Genomic DNA, 16,657 nt, shown 5'->3' on the forward strand with positions numbered 1-16,657 from the left:
GTGGTTGCTTTGCAGTGTTGTGGCTGCAGCTGGGGCAGGCTTGGGAGGGAGAGACCCTTGTTTTCAGCAGCATTCAGTGTGTTGGTGCCACCTAAGAGTGCCACCTAAAAGACCATCACAGAATCCTCTGGAGGAAGGGAGTGGGAGGGCATGGATAAAATTTGACAGTGAAAACCTGAAAAAAAGGAACATAAAAAGTGTAGATTTGTCTCTGAAGTGTTGTGTGTCTTGCTTGTTGATCTTAATTATAGACATAGCTCCTCCATGTACCTGAGGGGTTTTTTGACCCAGCATTAAATTTTTTTTAGTTAAGGTGAAGCTTTGATCTTTGTTACTTGGTAAAGTGCCACAGAGTTCAGTGCTTTCAGAATTTTTCTTGAAGGAGACTGCTGTATATTTTCAACATCTTTGTTCATGTTTCTACTGAAATTAAGTATGTGTCCCAGCACAGTATATGCTAATGGGGGATCTGTGGGGCCGAACTGATTTACAAAACGTCTTAGTCCCTGCTAATTCCCCTAGAATTCTAAATTTCTAAATTTCTAAAGAAATACTGTAGGCATGCAGATTATTTGGTTTGGATCAGTCATGGTAACTCTGAAAAACTAACTTAGACAGGACTGTTCTCAATTTTCTATGTTGGTTCATAAAATTAATGTAGCTTTATTTTTTGTCTGGCATTAATGTTACTTAGTCCAAATAGAGATGAACAGAACTTTTAGAAATGCCACTCTTTTGTCCTGTGTCTAAGACAAAGTAGTTATACAAAGAGAATAGTTTGAAAGGCAGTGGCTCGAGACTTGCAGATTTATGCAGTTACACAGAAAAAAAGATTAAGAAATGTTTCCCATTGCAGTACAAAGTGTTCTAGGTAAACATTGGGCTCTGCTGTGGGAGTGAGGAGGAGCATAAATCTGAATTTTCACAGATTTTTGGGGTGGGTTTTGTTCATAGTTGCCTAAGATGCGTTTCACCAAATAACCTTCATAAGTTGTTGCAGTACAGGCAGGTACGTAAATGAGATGACTGGATTGCCTCGGTGTCTCCAGGACTCGGATCGTGGACTGCGTTCTCTCTGCATGCTTTTGTGTCTTGAACGCTACTTGGTGTGCTGACCAGTTCCATGCTGCATCTAGAATGAGCTCGTGTTTTAGTATAATCACTTTAATTACTAATCATTGGCCCCTGCCCTTTTTTCTTGAGGCTTACAGTATCTTATGGAAAAACAAACGAGTACAGGTAAGGTGACTTGTAGAAAAATGAGATCTCATGGACCATTTAAAAAGAATCTTGTAGTATTATATTTTTCTTCACCTTCCTAGACCTTAGCTAGGGTTTTATTTGTAAAACCTCATCTATCAAAGGAAGCATTTGGAGTCTTGTAATTCTTGTCTTCTATAATTTTGTGGACATTTCTTTATGCAAAGGTAACTCAGATAAACGTAGTTGAATCTGTACAGAATTCCAAGCTGAATGAACAGTACCTCTGAGCTCCCTCTCTCATTTCTAAAGAATATTTTAATACCAACATCAAATGGTTTATACCATCAAAACAACAAGCTTAAAGTAGTCTCAAGGATGTTGATAAATAGAAAACTAATGTAACTCTAGTATCACTGAGCATGGAAGAGGAGAGTTTTAGATAATATGTGAGATTCAGGATATGTTAATGATCTGTTAAATGCCATTTAGCTGCTGCATTTAGTCAAAAAGGCAACATTACGTTTAAAATATCAGTGTGTTAACATACAATGCAGCTTTCTAGAGAAACTGGGAAATGCCTTGGAATTGAAGGTAAAAACAAGATTTAGAAATAGTTCCTTTAGTCAAAGGCAAACTGTACAAGTGTTTTTTACATTATTTATACTAATATTAAAAGCAAGGAATCGTGAGATTGTTACCTTTTAATTCAAAGAAAATCCAGAAGGAATGATGTTACTTTGCTGTCCTTTGATACATGTATTGTTTTAGAATTTCCAAACTCAGTATTTGTTTGTTAAAACAACATTTAGCCTCTTCACACTGATTCAATGTTTTTATTAAGGATTTCTGTTTGCTTTTGCAAATTTTTAAAGCTGTGCCATAGTTTGCTACCTTGAAGCAAAACGAGATTGCAAAAGAAAAAGGAGGGAGGGCAAAATTATATGGGAAATAGTTCTATGTAGTCCTACTAGGTAATTCTAATAAAAGGATGCCCGTTTGTGTAGAATGTGGAGATTGGATGGTATGAGATGGAAAGTACCTACTGGGTAATCTCATTGTATCTCACCCCACCTACCCCTCTACTCCCTGAAAAAAAACAACCAAACAACAAAAACACCCCTCCCACCCAAAAAAACCCCACACCCCCTAAAAATCAAAAACAAACAAACAAACAAAAAACCCAAACCCTCTCCCACCCCCCCAAAAAAACCTAAAAAACCAAACCAAAACAAAAACCACAAAAAATGAAATCCACAGAAAACCACCCGAACCAAAATCCCAAAAAACGCCACAACAACAACAACAAAAAAACCGACTTAAAAAGCTCAAATAAACTTCGATTCTGGTCTAAATTATTTATAGTCGGTTAAGCGTTTTGGAATCTTTAAAAATCAGGTGAGTCTTCTTGCCTGCCTGACTGCACTGTTTCCCATCCATATGAAGCTGTTGTGACTCAGTCTCTGAAAGATGGCATAGGTTTGTCAAAATGATTACATATGAGCCTATATCTTAAGACCCTTGAGATGGAATCTTGGAAGTTAAAACAGGACAATTGCAGAGGGTAGATTTTATGTCTGAGGAAAAGTGCTTTTTTGAAAGGGCTAGTGATGAATGGAGGTGGTATTTGGTGTAGTATGAAAGGGGAGATTAGACATAGTAATTAAATTGTCACAGTTGCATTGTTTGATAGAATGTTTTAAACATTAGGGGTGTTTCAGGAGCATGACTGAGGGCAGAAGTAGCAGTATATGGTTAACCTGTATCAGTATCTCAGCTCCATTTTGCTGATTTAATTTTGCATCCTGCTGCAAGCAACTTTTAACCTAGCATATAACAATAACATGATTTATTAGCTAGAAGCAAAGTCTGTTTTGAAATTGTGAAACAGACTTTTTTTTGGTGTAACACATAATGCTTCCTGGTTTCCTTCCTAATGAAAGTTGTTTGGTATGATGAACCATAAGTCTTCAGATCTTATTGTATAATTTACTGAAAAAGGAGAAAAAAACCCCAACCCAGCTATTTCTGTAATAACTAGTAGGTAAAACTATCTGATCTAATTTGTAGGTGAAGCCTTTAATAAATGCAGCTATTGGTGGTATTTAAGGCTCAGATTTTAGAAACTCAAGATTGAAGATCAAGAATCAAGATCAAGAATCAAAGATAACACATATTTTATATAGCCCTATGAAGCAATAAATAAGAAAGATGAGAGAGCTGATAATTTTGACATGAAAGGATTATGATCCATAAGCATTGTAAAACATTTTGAAATCTGTAAAATTTTTTTTTTAGCTGTGTGCTTGTCATGTATTTGCCAGAAGCTGTGATTTAGGATTCTAACTGCAATATTTGAAAGAAATAACAAGGAGCAAAATAATTCTGAATCTATTAATTAGCACACTCAAGGAAACTGTAGCACGGCTAAAACCTGGGGATTAGTCATCAAACAAATACAACTTGTGGTGTGAAGAAAAGTTACACAAATGGTTTGCTGCACTGGGATATAACATTTTCACAAGCTTTGTTTAAATGGGAAGAAGTACAGGCTGAGGCCATATATGGGGAGTTAGAATTCTACCTGGAAAATGGAAAGAAAAGGAGAAACAGTGGTGGAACCTAGAAGGTTTATTGGCCTTTAAGAGTAGTAGGTAGCTGGAAGGAGGTAAGTTGCAGAAGAAGGAAGAGACTAAAGAATATAGCTGTCTTCTACATAAGTTAAATCTGATACTACAGTTATAAGAAATAAGGAATGCTATAGCCCAAAATAAAACCTAACTGTAATAAATTTACAAAGCAGAATACTGAATATGACCTGGTACTGAAGCTTGTTGAATGGCTTCCATGCCATGTACGGTACCTGTTCAGTGCTTAAATTTGCATCCAAAGTGAGGAATTGGCAGCATCAGAAAAGTTGACTGCAGCTACCAAACACAAGAGTAGATGCAATCCTGCACTTGGAGGAACTCCCATTGTAAGGAACTGGTTTTCATGCTGGTCAGGGCCATTTGCTATCTGACTAAATATCATAATGTTTTAAAGAAGTTCTGGAGCATTTCATGCCTGAAATAGCAGTGCTGTGTGCCACACAGCCTGCCCTGTTCCTGTTTTTGTTCTTGTTTTCCCAATCAAAGTTCTGTGTACAAACTAGAAGTAGAATCTTGGTCAGCAAGGATATCAAGAGTCAAGGTTAGATTAGATCTGAGGAGAAGTAATGTGACAGAAGGAAGGTGAAAGGAAAATGAGGTTTGTTTCTAAATCACTAGGATGCTATTTGCAATGAACCATGCACCAGTAGCAAGTGAAGTGTTAGAAACACTTGTTAATAGTGAGCATGGAGGAAAGTGAGCATGGCATTGCTACAAAGATGAGGAGTGAATTGAGGTAAGAGATTAGTGACAGAACTGCAGCATGCTCACACTTCATTGTCAGCTTGATATATAGATGGTGAAATTTTAGTTTCATGTCAAACCTAACTAATGCTTATTTAGATACTTTAATTGACGCCCTTTGGAAGTCTGGAGGAGCTTTGGTAAAAGCAAAGAGATTTGAGATGTGTAGGGCTAAGAGAATTCTTTATCCTCATTTAAAGTTGGGAGGTATTGATATGGAATAGGGAGCACTGTGATAATTGAACTGTTAAGTGTATATTACAGCAGAGTAACTGCAGTTAATTGTCCCTTGATTTAGCTGTGGAGTGTTGGCTAATATGTGGGGAGTCAAGGGGTAATTTGCATGATTTTGAGATGCTGATTAATTTGTGTGATACATTTGAGTGCTATTGCCTGACTTTAAAGTTTTTGAGGTAGCCTTTCTGAGTTGGCTTGTGTAATCCATTATGCTATGTGGTTTTGCAATACTGATATTAATGATTATTATTTTCAGTTGAAAATGAGAGCTGGAGGAATGAGTGAGTCATCGAAATGGAAAAAGCAGAAGAGATCACCTAGGCCTCCTCGACACGTAACTAAGGTCTCTCCTGGGACAGAACAGTCAGCAGGCAATGCTACTAATACCACAGGTAAGTTGAAATCTTTTTCAAGAGACCAGACAGCATCCATGCTAGAGCTTTTTTGAATATGTCTTGATTTCTTTTCTTCTAATATATTATTTTGCAATAATTCTTATCATATTAGTTCTCAGTGACTGTAGCAATGAAACATATCATAACTTCTCAGATCGAGGAGAAAGAGTTTTCAGGAAATGGAATACGTATTGATGAGAAAGTCATGGTCCTGCAGATAACATGACAGCATTCTTGTGCCTTCAGTATGCCTCATAGGGGTAGTTTGGACAAAAGAGAATGCACATCTGGAGAACTGGCTGAAGTTATGGACAGCAGAGGAGCTGGAGGATGCAGCAGACAGATACAAGAGACTGAGAACAGTAACACTGACAAGAGGAGAGCCAAGGGCAACTAGTGACAGGACAAGGGGACATAGTCTTAAGCTGTTCTAGGGGAGGCTTAGCTTGGACATTAGGAATAATTTCTTCACAGAAAGGGTGATTAAACATTGAAATGGATTGCCCAGGGAGGTGATGGAGTCACAGTCCCTAGAGGTGTTTAAAGAAAGACTGGATGTGGCATTCAGTGCCATGGTCTGGCTGACATGGTGGTGTTCAGTCATAGGCTGGACTCGATGATCTCAGAGGTCTTTTCCAACCTAACTGATCCTGTGATTTTGTAAGGAACACTTAGATTCTTGGAGCACTGTCTCATATTTAGAAGTAGTAAAAATTCTTCACTGCTTATATTTCAGATCCATTTGAATTGTAATGAATTTTCATTTGTTTAGGAAGAATTAAAGAAATAGGCCCTGCTTTAGAATCAAGTCAAAATTCTCATTTTGAAGGAATGATTAATTCTTGATGAGAGGATTTAAAGTGGTTGTGCCATTATATTAAAAAGTAAAGTACACCTTTTTAGAGTCTTTTCAGATTCCTTCTTATGTAAATTCTCTGCACCCTTTATCTAACTATGCAGGTTACCTAATTTGCTGAGTCAGACTCCAACTACTGTGTTAAATTTAGAGAACTACTAGTATCTCCAATGTTCATCTATTTAATTCATTAATACCTAGCAAGAGAGATCTTTGTTCATCTGTGTTCTCTAACTTAGTGTGCTGCTGAGATAATTTGCAGTGTGAAATAATTTGCTGTGTTTAATGTATGAATTTGTGTTTGAGGGACAGAGCAATAATAATAATTTTGCTTCTGTTTCTCATCAGCAAGCGGAGTTACTTTCATAGATGCACCTTCTCCCAGCTCCTCTGGGAGCTCAGAAAATGTTTCATCAGCGGTCAGCCCTGTTACAGACAGTGGGTTGGAGTTGTCCTCACAGACAACATCCAAGGAAGACCTGACAGATTTGGACCAAGTCGCTTCTTTGGGACTTAATGCAAGAACACCTTCAAATGAGGCCAAAGTGGCCGAAAATCAAAATCAGACTGAACTCCAGGTACATGAATATAATTTGCAGAGAAAAGTTCCAACTCTAACAGTAATGCTATTGAGAGGATCATAGAGCTGCAGGGGATCTTTCAGAGCTGCAGATATTTAGAATGGTAAAAATGCTAGGAAGTCTTAAACAGAAGTAGTGTGCTGCAGTTGTGTAGCATTTCAAACAAAAAAAATGAGCAAAATTTTGACCTCAGAGGGAGTAAGAACTGATAGGTTATAGGAGTATTTATGAGGTAAAGTCCTTAGTCTCACAAGGGGACTAAGTTATGTAGACTAGAGTTATATAAAGCAGATAAGAACTTGATGTAAGTGGAAGGGTAAGAGAGGGTTGTAGCTTGTGTAGAGGGTCTCTTTTCTTTTAAATTTTGCTTTTCTGATACTCTTCCATTAGTGACCTGTGTTGTTGTAATAGCTACAGATTAACTGTGAACAAGTGAGACTTTTTTCACTTGCCTAGTGCTTGTTAACTCTCCTTTTGCTTCTTTCATTCTCAAATGACATTTCAATGAAGAGCGACAGTCTGAGGGAGGAGAAAGTCCAATCAGCTTCTGTCGAGTCTATCCCTGAGGTCCTAGAGGAGTGCACATCTGTAGCAGAACATTCTGACTCTGCCTCAGTTCATGACATGGACTATGTAAATCCCCGGGGAGTACGTTTTACTCAGTCTTCCCAAAAAGAAGGTGAGAGGTGGGCAATGCTGCTAAAGTCCTGTCTCATTTTCACTGTTTTGTTTCACTTCCTGCTAAGAGGCTGATAAGTGCCTATTCCTTAGAGGATCTGTAACAATTAAAATTTTAGCACTTGCTAGGCACCTGAAAAAAAAGAAAACAATAGAATTTAGGTTGCTAGTCTCTTTTTTTTCTTTAGGAGCAGCTCTGGTCCCATATGGGTTGCCATGTATTAGAGAACTGTTCCGCTTCCTCATCTCACTCACCAACCCTCATGACCGCCACAACTCTGAGGTGATGATCCACATGGGACTGCAGCTGCTGACTGTTGCTCTGGAGTCAGCACCCATTGCAAACTGTCAGTCCCTCTTGGGACTTGTGAAGGAGGAGTTGTGTCGGCACCTATTTCAAGTGAGTCTGGCTTATGATTGCATGGAATATGGCACTGGGGAGTCAGATACGAATTTCCATCAAAGAGTGCACTGAAATTTAGTATTAGGAAGTTTGGCAGGTCTGCAAAGAAGCTCTCTCCTGGACTGCAGTGAGAGTTCTGAATTGCCCCAAATGGCGCTGTTGCAAAGCCGGAGAGGTTGTCACGCTATTTTCTGCAGACCAGGGCCAATAGGGATGAGCATGATTTGAATGAACTGTTACTGTAAGATGACACTGTGTTTTGATATAATTGGTTTTGAGGTAATTATGGATTTAAGTTACCAGCTTAGTAGTAGGCAGAACCTTTGGGGGATACCAAGCTATTAATTGCACTGGGGTCATCTCAGAGGCAGGTCCTCTCCCAAGCTCCTTCACCACTAAGAGTCTCTGTGGACTTGGCAAAAGAACTAAGTTGTAGTAGGTGAAGTGTTACCACACACAGATGAGAATTAAGTATATCCATCCCCACTAGGAAGAAGTGGGACCAGGAGGTTGAACAAGGGTTTGTTTTCTAAAATATCATTGCTGTGGGGGGCAGTGTGTGGATCTTTGGTTGATTCCAGGTGATGCCTGCAGTGCCATAGTACTGCTACTTAGAGCACATTACTTGCCTTTGTAATTCCTAAAGGTTTTTTGTTTCTTGTTCAGCTACTGAGTGTTGAACGGCTCAATCTATATGCAGCCTCCCTGAGGGTGTGCTTTCTTCTCTTTGAGAGCATGAGAGAGCATCTGAAATTCCAGCTGGAGGTGAGTTTTTTGAGTATGACTGGGTGCCTCATAATAGTTTATTTGCCTTCAGTTAAATGCATATATGTGGACTGTAAAATAGAATCTAAGTGTCAAATTATGGTTGTATAAATGACTCATTGTTATGGGTAGGCTGTGTAGACTTTTTGCTGTTGGAAAATCAAATGTCTTTGAGACTGGTACTAGGCTGCTTGCCTTCAGACTGTTTTTTAAGCACTGTAGATCCAGGTGCACCGAATGGTAGAACTATTTCAAACCTTTTTACAGCCTCCTTCAGAATGAGCCATCATTAAAGATGGAATAATATGGGGGAAGGTGAAGCTTAAATCTCCCTCTGCAGTCCTCAAAGCTATTCACTGTCCTGCTTTTTTTTCTTTCCTTAAACTGAGCTGCCCTGTGTTTCTGTCAGATGTATATCAAGAAGCTGATGGAAATAATCACTGTGGAAAACCCAAAGATGCCCTATGAAATGAAGGAGATGGCTTTGGAGGCCATTGTTCAGCTGTGGAGGATTCCCAGTTTTGTGACTGAGCTGTACATTAACTACGACTGCGACTACTACTGTGCCAACCTCTTTGAGGAGCTCACCAAGCTTCTCTCCAAGGTGCTGAACACTGGCGAGGGGAGGGAGGGGGCAGGACTTAACAGTGAGAGCAGTCAAAGGGTCCGGGGTGAGAATGCTGTAGAGATGAGGAAGGCCATTTAACATTTGGAAGCAGAAGAGAAAAATAAGAGTCATGATGCTTTTATAATATCACAGTAAATAAACTATTAAATACAAGCTAGAAAGCTTAGGGTGTTCTGTTCTAGTTTCTTGCCTTCCCCAAGCTGTGGAGGGAAACTTACTTGACCTGTTATGGTGAGAGAGACATGAAAATTGACTAATACTTATGTATTATTTACCAGAATGCCTTTCCAGTTTCTGGACAGCTGTATACTGTCCATCTGCTGTCTCTGGAAGCATTGCTGACAGTGATAGATAGCACCGAGGCACATTGCCAGGCCAAAGTGCTGAGTAACATACATCAACAAGAGAAGGAAGTTGTCAAACCCAGCCCAGAAACCATCAACAGCACCAAAGAAACAAGCAATAGTAAGACCCCTTTCTTTGATACTTTAATATTAACCATAGTCTTGTGCTAAACTTGGAGATCTCATTTTGGTTGCTGACATAGTAAACTCCATAAATAAATGTTTTCAGTCTTCCTGTTGCATGTTTTATAACTATACACTGATGTTAATAACCTTGCTTTGTAAAATTTGCAGATATTAAAATTTGTCTCTCATGAAGCTTTATATAAAGACCATATCAAGACAGGCAGTCACAACAGAATGAGGGTATGCCATGGAATTCATGTAGACAAAATACTGAGGATACTGCAAAGTCATGGTTACTAGAAGGAACTCCTTTGAATAAGACATGTTCAATTTAGAGTGATCAGTTCATTATTTCACTGTTGATAGCTCTATTTCTTGGCTTATGGGTTCTGTGTGGGTGTTTGGTTTGGGATATTTTTGTGGGTTTTGTTTGTTTGTTTCCTTGCTTGTTTGTTTGTTTGTTTTAACCTCTACAGATATTGAGAGAGTATTCAGTGAGGGAAAATCTTCCAGTACAGTCTCAGAGCCAGCTGGGGCATGTCCTCCCACCAGTGGATGCCTTATGGCTGACCAGATGAAGGAGAGCTGCATGGAATTGGAAGGAGGAAGTGAAGCAGGTAATAGCCTCAGCAGTACCCTGACATGATACGCAGGGTAGGGTGTCTATATCTTAAGGATGGTCCTGACATTTGCTGACAGGTCCTGCTGTAGTATGGACCATTGTAGCTATTGTGTTCAAAATTGGAAGGAGGTATATGGTGAATGTATTTTTATTATACGTGTGCTGTTTATGCCTACTAGGTGCTGCATTTCTTCTGTGTCACTTGGTGGGTCATTTTGGGTCGGAAGTGTGTGAATTCATAGCAGTGCTTAGAGTTTTGAAGGAAGCTAGGGGCTCTCCAGGGAATCAGTAATGCAGGTAGCCAAAATAGCCAGTAAATTAAATCTGTGACTGTGTGAAACTGGGACAAGAGCCTACTAGGCAATTATGCTGAAGAAAATGTAGGTGGGAGGAATGTAGTAATTAAATTGAAGTGTGACTGCCATTTGCAGGGCAGCATATTACAGCAAAGTCTCCATGACCAAAAGTTATTATGGGATACTCTCATGCCTGAGTAAACCTTGGGATAGGTTTTACTGTAATGATGCTTTGTCATTCTAGCTGAGAAGAGTATCCCCAGGAAACCTACTCGATTTTCTTGTATTCTTCCAAGTCCTCAGGAACTTATGCAGATTAAGAACAAAAAGAAGGTATGGTTTGAAATATGCTACAGGTGGATCTTCGTGTATTCTCCTCATTCCCATCCCATGTGGGCTTTGCATGACTGGTCATATCTCAGAAATTTTGAGTTCTGGGTCTCTGCTGATCAGAATTAAAGAGTCAGCCACTGAAAGTCCTGCTACACTGCAGAGACAGCAGTGATTATTTCCCGTTCCGGTTTAGTTAATGCCGAAGGTTGCAAGAGGTGTTGGGGAAATTTTGTGGCACAGTTTGTAAAACTAGGTCCATCTGATTTCTGGGTGGGAAAGTCTCTGGATTTAGATTTTATTATATGGAGATTATCAGGTACTTTGATCAAAAAGGGCAGCTTCACTGCTCTTATCAAAGATTTAAATTGAGAGCATACCAAGAGGCCTGTAGTAGAAATTAACTAGTCTGCTATTCTGCTTTGATAATTCCTTTGTTTGCTTTGTCATAAGGATGACCACAAAGATTGTCTCAATTGTGTTAAAGCTGTTCTTTGTTTTCAGAGTTTCCTTGAACCTCATTAATCCAAGTTATAGTCTAAACTTTATACAACTTTTCCATTCCCTGAGTGTGTCTGGTCTAGGCCTAGTGTTGATAAAGGTACTCCATGCTAATGGCTTTGTATTTATCTGCTGTCCTGTGTCAAATATCTGGTACTGGCCTGCTCTTTCACTTCCAGAGACAGTGGATGAATATATCTTAAGTCCCCAGGGGTTACATGGGACTGTTCAGGTTTTTTTGTTGTGTGTTTCTTGAGATTTTTTTCCATTCACATGTGTTCTTTGTACATATTTTGTTCTCTTTGCACAACATATGCATGAGGTAGGCTTGTTTCAGATGTGAGAGATTACTAAATTTCAGTATGAAAATAATGCATGTTCTGGATGAAACATGAGTGGCCACAGTAGTTGTGGGTAAGGAAATGATATAGTAGAAAAGAAATTAATGTCTTTGAAGGATTCACTTGTGGTAAAAGAAAAAGGTTTTTTTTATTTGTATCTGACTAAAAGGCTTCTGGCTTTTCTGTCCAGCATAGGTGGTTTTATTTTACATTTTTATAAGGGATTGATGGTCATATTTGTTTAATCTTGCTTAAACAAAAATAGAAGAAAATACAATGTATCTCTTTCTGCTGCCATACTAATCTGTGCTTTGTGATCCACTCTGGCAGTCTCTGGATCTGAGTGGAATTTAAAGCATTGCTTTCTCTCTAGGAAGTTTACTATAATACTTAGAAACTTTTTTTCTTTATCTGCAACACAGTGCTGCAGTGGGGTAATAGTAACTGGCTTCCCCAGCCACAAGCACAGTGGAGGGAAGTGATCATCTGCGCAGTCTTGAAAGCAATCACCAAGTTTTGGCCTTAAATCTTGCTTTCATAGCAGCTTTGCTTGATGGACTCTGTGAAAGTCCATTGTTGAGAAGGGAGCTTGCGTAGTGCTTCCTCTGTTCTAACTGAAAACTGTTGGTAATACTCTGGCTTTGCTCTGCTGGAAAACAAGTTTGGAAGAAATCAAGAGTAGAGGGCAGGAAGATGTTCATAAATCTCTGAGCTTGCCCAGGGAAAATTGTTTTCTGACTCTAAATCTCCTAGTGGTTTCATCCTAAGCACATAAACAGGGCACACCAAACACTCAGCTTCAGTTATGTTGATGCTGACCTGGCACCAGCATGTTCTACTTCCTTTAACCTCTGACTAATAACAATACAACACAGTTGGAAGGAAGAAAAAGAAGCTAAATAAAAGCAGAAAACCAACTGTGCAACAAAGTTGTCTTTGATGTTTCCAGGGGCGGTGACCAGAAGCTCAGAAGCACAAGACTGACATGATTGTAGAAGCAACGCAAATTGCCAGTAGTCCAGTCTCCTTTCAAGTGGTTTTAAGAGTCTGTGGACTCAACCAGTCCACAGAATATTCTTGGTCTTGGGTTTCAGGATTTACAGCTAAATAGAAATGCTGCTAGTGTTATACATTCCCTTCGGGCTTGCTAGAGCAGGGCAGTGCATGGTTTTTCTTTTGTTATGGCCTCACTGGGTCTTTGTGCACTCCATGCTATTTCAGGGTCTGCGTTTCATTGCAGTTTTGAGTATGCTCACATAGGCAGGGGAAGCAGAGACCAGAGGGCTGGTGGCTTCTGAGGTACTGAGAAGCCCAGGGGAGCTAGTAATCATGATGGTCACGAATTTAGTTCACTAGGTCATTGCTAGCAGTCTGATCGTGATAGGAGCTAACAGGGAACTGACATTTATTCTGGTTCCTTAGTAAAGTTCATACCATTGTTTGTGCTTTTGGTTTTTCTGACCACCAAGAACATCCAGTTAACCCTTTCCTAGTTGTTCTATTACACCATGACTATGCAACAGTCTAGTTTCCTAGGAGGGCAGAGTAGGTGAGTTCTTTTGAGAACCAAATATGTAGCTGCTCTTATCAGCCTACAGATAACCTTGTCATGCTGGAATACCAGATGTTCCTGGGACCATCTCTCACTAGGAGAATGTTTGCTAGTTCTTAGTTTTAGCTTTTGTAGCACTGCTTCCTTACACCTGCTGTATGAGTGCTGAGGATTCTTGCTGCCTGTCTCCTGATGGTGAGGTAGTTGTGAGAACCTGGAGCCAAAGGGACACGAGAGGACAATAGAGCAGTGCTGCTGTTGTAACTGGGTAGGGCTGATCTTGCCGCATGACTGGGGTTTATCTGCTCTGTTTACTAATGAGAGCAGGTGAGGCATTTGAAGTAGAAGAGCTTATTGCTTGGTTAGATGTTAAAGCTTTTCAGAGATGGCAGCTCATGCTTACTCTGTCCAGTACTATTTGATGGTGAAACCTTGTGATGAACGCAGATTTTCTGTCCTTCATTAGCCTTTTTCCTGGATAACATAGTACAGAAAACTTGATCATGCTGAGGCTGATCTTTCTTCTGTTTTGTTTTTGGTTCAAATGCCAAGAACAATCTTAAATAAGAAATGCGCTTCAAGCTGTAATTATCAGAATGTCTCCTGCAGCTCCTGATAACGGGTACAGAGCAGTTCAACCAAAAGCCAAAGAAAGGGATACAGTTTCTGCAGGAGAAAAACCTTCTTGCTACCCCCATTGACAACAATGAAGTGGCCAGGTGGTTACGGGAAAATCCTCGCCTGGACAAAAAGATGATTGGGGAATTTGTGAGTGACCGTAAGAACATAGACTTGCTGGAAAGCTTTGTTGGGTGAGTATGCTTCTGTATATCTTTAGTCAAGAAACAGTGAAAGTTAAGAGTTTAGTAATAAAAAAAGCAGTAGAATGGTAGTTCCTGGTGGCATTTGGTTTCTATCACTTGGTTCTCTCTGTATTGCCATGCCTTAATTCTGTGCATCTCTTGCATATGGTAACATCTTAGATATATACAAGTATGATACTCAAGCGCCTTTGAGCAGGGCTAGTCTCTGTGAAGACTGGAGAGATAATTACATACATAATCACTTGTAAGATTGTTGACTCTCTTTTATTGTTTTTTGGCTGTTCATGGTATATTTCTTCTCTCCTCACCCTCCTCTCTACTGTCTAAGCAAACAAGATTGTAGTTATTAAGTTTATCCTACCTTTCCCATGCTGTTTCAGCTTCTTACTGCATTTCATTGTTTTTGCAGGACTTTCAGCTTCCAAGGTTTAAGGCTGGATGAAGCTTTACGACTTTATCTAGAGGCCTTTAGATTACCTGGAGAGGCACCTGTAATTCAGAGACTGTTAGAAGCCTTCACAGAACATTGGAGGGTGTGTACTTGGTGGCAGAAAGCTCAAAACTGCGTTTTTTCTTGTCCATCTGCTTGCCATGATGGACATGTCAGATCAAATGGCCTATATAACTGTGCTCTGCAAGCAGCAGCTGTTGTTTTGCAGGAGCTGGCAGTGGTAAATAGATTCCTGGGCTATTTTTCAAAAGCTAGAGCCAGAACCTGAGATTTTGTTTGTCCCAGAGATGATTCAGTACTATGGTTAGGAAAATGGCTGTTTTGGTCACTCATTTCACTGTTCCTGTAGGATTAATTTGTGCATTTATTTGCCTTTCAGAAATCAAATGGGTCTCCATTTGCTAATAGTGATGCCTGCTTTGCCCTGGCCTATGCAGTTATTATGCTGAACACTGACCAGCACAACCACAATGTCCGCAAGCAGAATGTCCCAATGACTCTGGAGGTGGGTGTTTCCAGTGCAGGAATCTGTCTTCTCTGCTTTTGAAAACAGTGTAGTACGTCTCTTTGTCTCAGTGGCATTGTCTTTTTACTTTGGCCTTCACTCATGTACACAATAAGCTGGAGTGCAGCACCACAGCTGAGTACAATTTGAGAGTGTAGCTGTAGGCAAGAGACAGCCTGAAGACATAGGAGTTTGCCAGAGAATTTAGCAGAGTCTTCAAGAAGCTTGTGTTTGTGTGACCAACCTGTATCCTCAGACATAGTAACATGAAGAAGATTGTTGTACTGCTACTTCTAGAGAGTTTAAGTCATGTGAGTGCCAGTGCAGTGGTACAGGCCTGCCATTCTGATGTCCGGCTGCAGCTAAGCACGTGTTGTGTCTCTGCTCTTTCCTTGTGAGCATAGGCAGGAGACAGTGCACACTACACTCACTAAGAATAGCATTTACCTTTGAATTTTGAGTCTGCATGTTGAAGAATGCAGGAAAATCTTCTGGCCCCATGAAATACAGGTGGAATACTGATCCTACCCAAACACTTAAGTTGGAGATGCTAGGAATTAATGTTGGTGTAACTTTTTTCAGGAGTTTCGGAAGAACCTGAAAGGTGTGAATGGAGGCAAAGACTTTGAACAGGACATCCTGGAAGACATGTATCATGCCATCAAGTAAGACTCAACCTATCATCTCCATGTATCCAGGGAGTAAAGTAGAGTTGTTGTGTCAGTGAGATATCTGGAGAGCACAGAGAGAGACTCACCAGTCATGTGCCTGTTTGCCTCAGACCAAATTCCAGCTCTGTGTGGGGCTATGGTAAACAACCTTGTCACAGCAATTACACTTGGATTTGTGTCTTGGACTTTTGCCATGGTAATTTAATCCAGATCTTAAAATAAAATTTAAAAAATATGTTACTTCAATGAATATGGAAAATAATGGCTGGGCAAGACCAGCACATGTGAAATGCTATATCTAAGAAGGCTCTGTTCTCCAGACCAGGCCTTCAGACTTTTTTAGAACTTTTTTATGTGGCTCAAGAGATAATCTCATCCCCAGGGCAGCACTTGTGCCCTGACACAATGTGTCCATGTTTCCATTTACTATATTTCGCTTTTGAGCTCTTCATATGAGGCTGCTATCAGCCTCTTCTGGTACTCCTGAAGCTCATGGCACACAGAGAAGTATTCGAGGAGAGTTCCTGGTGGCTGAGGCCCTTAGTGCACAAGGTAGCTTTGGGTGGGAAGCTTTAATAATAGCTCAAAAATCAGTAAATCAGTAAATCCAAGCCCAGAAAATTTGAAGCTGAGAGGACTACATCTCTGAGGAGACAGGATGTGAGAGATTCTCAGCTGATTTCCATCTGCAGTGGCAGGCAGTAGCTGGTGCTGGAAGCAGGGTATGTGATTAGGCTGACCCTCCCTTTTAAATTTCTCCAGGAAGGTAGGGTGATGACTGTACTGAATATCTGGAATTTCTTGAAGACATAACTCTACCTTTTAAACAGAGCTCTAGTTTTGATTTGCCTCTCTCCCCTCAGGATGTTCTTAATGTTTTGAATAGTACACAGAGCATATACACATATCTTTGTTACCCAGTGCCTCTATCCCAGTCTATTTCCTTTATAATCTCT

The 16,657-nt window shown here is 40.0% G+C and overlaps 1 protein-coding gene across 5 annotated transcripts in view; it reads left to right on the forward strand.

Annotated features, from left to right (window-relative positions):
• The window catches only part of GBF1 (golgi brefeldin A resistant guanine nucleotide exchange factor 1), a 104,118-nt gene that overhangs the window by 70,802 nt on the left and 16,659 nt on the right, over positions 1 to 16,657 (forward strand). For all 5 annotated transcript variants that reach the window (XM_058841719.1, XM_058841721.1, XM_058841720.1 and 2 more), the window contains 13 exons: positions 5,089 to 5,224; positions 6,432 to 6,661; positions 7,175 to 7,343; positions 7,531 to 7,742; positions 8,412 to 8,510; positions 8,920 to 9,114; positions 9,417 to 9,603; positions 10,085 to 10,225; positions 10,771 to 10,859; positions 13,860 to 14,062; positions 14,484 to 14,607; positions 14,905 to 15,030; positions 15,613 to 15,695. In XM_058841719.1, coding sequence (XP_058697702.1) covers positions 5,089 to 5,224; positions 6,432 to 6,661; positions 7,175 to 7,343; positions 7,531 to 7,742; positions 8,412 to 8,510; positions 8,920 to 9,114; positions 9,417 to 9,603; positions 10,085 to 10,225; positions 10,771 to 10,859; positions 13,860 to 14,062; positions 14,484 to 14,607; positions 14,905 to 15,030; positions 15,613 to 15,695 — 1,994 coding nt within the window. The remainder of the gene's footprint in view (positions 1 to 5,088; positions 5,225 to 6,431; positions 6,662 to 7,174; positions 7,344 to 7,530; positions 7,743 to 8,411; positions 8,511 to 8,919; positions 9,115 to 9,416; positions 9,604 to 10,084; positions 10,226 to 10,770; positions 10,860 to 13,859; positions 14,063 to 14,483; positions 14,608 to 14,904; positions 15,031 to 15,612; positions 15,696 to 16,657) is intronic.

This window comes from Poecile atricapillus, chromosome 6, assembly GCF_030490865.1.
Source record: "Poecile atricapillus isolate bPoeAtr1 chromosome 6, bPoeAtr1.hap1, whole genome shotgun sequence".
Taxonomy (NCBI): Eukaryota; Metazoa; Chordata; class Aves; order Passeriformes; family Paridae; genus Poecile; species Poecile atricapillus.